Source organism: Panthera leo, chromosome B4 (genome assembly GCF_018350215.1).
Source record: "Panthera leo isolate Ple1 chromosome B4, P.leo_Ple1_pat1.1, whole genome shotgun sequence".
Classification (NCBI taxonomy): Eukaryota; Metazoa; Chordata; class Mammalia; order Carnivora; family Felidae; genus Panthera; species Panthera leo.
The window spans coordinates 81,326,699-81,328,377 of NC_056685.1; the positions used below are offsets into that span (position 1 = coordinate 81,326,699).

At 36.7% G+C, this 1,679-nt stretch overlaps 1 protein-coding gene across 1 annotated transcript; it reads left to right on the top strand.

Moving 5' to 3' along the window:
* The first annotated feature begins 487 nt into the window (after positions 1 to 487).
* On the top strand, positions 488 to 1,435 carry LOC122223620 (olfactory receptor 6C1-like). The gene has a single exon (XM_042944597.1). It carries the CDS (start codon positions 488 to 490, stop codon positions 1,433 to 1,435), a length of 948 nt encoding a protein of 315 aa, XP_042800531.1.
* The last annotated feature ends 244 nt before the right edge of the window (positions 1,436 to 1,679 follow it).

Here is a 1,679-nt window from a genome sequence, read left to right on the forward strand (position 1 = left end):
AGTAAGTAATAATACGGAGAATTAGGTGACAGAAATGAGGAAATAAGTCACTTTTATTGGGGTTGGAAAAAGGACAAGGAGTTTCCCGACGGGAAGAAAACCCTTCAGGGAAGTGTTTTTAAAAAGTCAACAGGTAGCACTTCTATTCCAGTTATCAAACATTCAGGAAAACCTAGGTTAAAATCCCTGTTTTCTCATTCAGGTATATGATTTTGACAAGATTTTTAAAAATCTTTTTAGATTCAGTTTCCAATCTGTGAAATAAGGACTTTAAGAAAAATCATTCTATGTAAAACAGAGTGTCGTATGTAGTAAAACCTTACTTTAAAACATTTTATCTATTTTTATTAAGTTGCCTTAAAGACCTCTATATTAAATTAAATTTGTTTCTTGGCAGAGACAAATTTCAGCACTATCTGTGTAACCGTCTTTTCTTTAATCCTTCTATTTGTGTTTTCTACTCTAGATTATACAAGAGAAGAAAAATATGAGAAACCACACAGAAATAAGAGAGTTTATCCTCCTGGGATTGTCAGATGACCCACAGCTTCAGGTGGTGATCTTTGTCTCTCTGCTCATCACCTACATGCTCAGCATCACTGGCAACCTGACCATTATCACCCTTACCCTGCTGGATTCCCACCTCCAGACCCCCATGTATTTCTTCCTCAGAAACTTCTCCTTATTAGAGGTTTCATTCACAACTGTCAGCATACCCAAGTTCCTGGGCACCATGATGACTGGAGATAAAACCATTTCCTTTAATGACTGCATTGCTCAGCTATTTTTTTACATTCTCTTGGGAGTCACTGAATTTTACCTTTTGGCTGCCATGTCTTATGACCGTTACATTGCCATCTGCAAACCTCTGCATTACATGACCATCATGAATCACAGAGTCTGCATACTCCTTGTCTTCGCTTCATGGCTGGCTTCATTCTTAATCATATTCCCGTCACTTATGCTGTTCATACAACTTGATTACTGTAGGTCCAATGTTATAGACCATTTTACCTGTGATTATTTCCCCTTACTACACCTTTCTTGTTCAGACACAAAATTCCTAGAGATAGTGGGTTTTTCCTGCGCTGTGTTTACTCTAATGTTCACTTTGGCGTTAATAGTTCTGTCCTATATATATATCATCAGAACGATTTTGAGGATTCCTTCTGCTAGTCAGAGGACAAAGGCCTTTTCCACCTGTTCTTCCCACATGATCGTCATCTCCATCTCCTATGGCAGCTGCATTTTCATGTATATTAATCCATCAGCAAAAGACAGAGTGTCTCTGAGCAAGGGAGTTGCTGTGCTAAACACCTCAGTGGCCCCCATGCTGAACCCCTTTATTTATAGCCTAAGGAATCAGCAAGTCAAGCAAGCCTTCATGGACAGGGCAAAAAAGATTATATCTTTCTCAAAAAAAATGAAGAAATAAAAGTGCTATTATAATTAAAGGCACATGAGGAGCAATTAAACAAAGTAGGGCCCTTCCAAAGTTTATTAATATCTACACAGCCTCACTGGAGTTATTTTTTCTTAATTAAACTTTTATTGCCAGCAGTTTACTGAGGAGATATATATATATATATATATATATATATATATATATATATATATACACACACATGTTTTTTCTATTTAAATTCCAATCCATCTCTCATGCATTTCCCTTCCTTTGA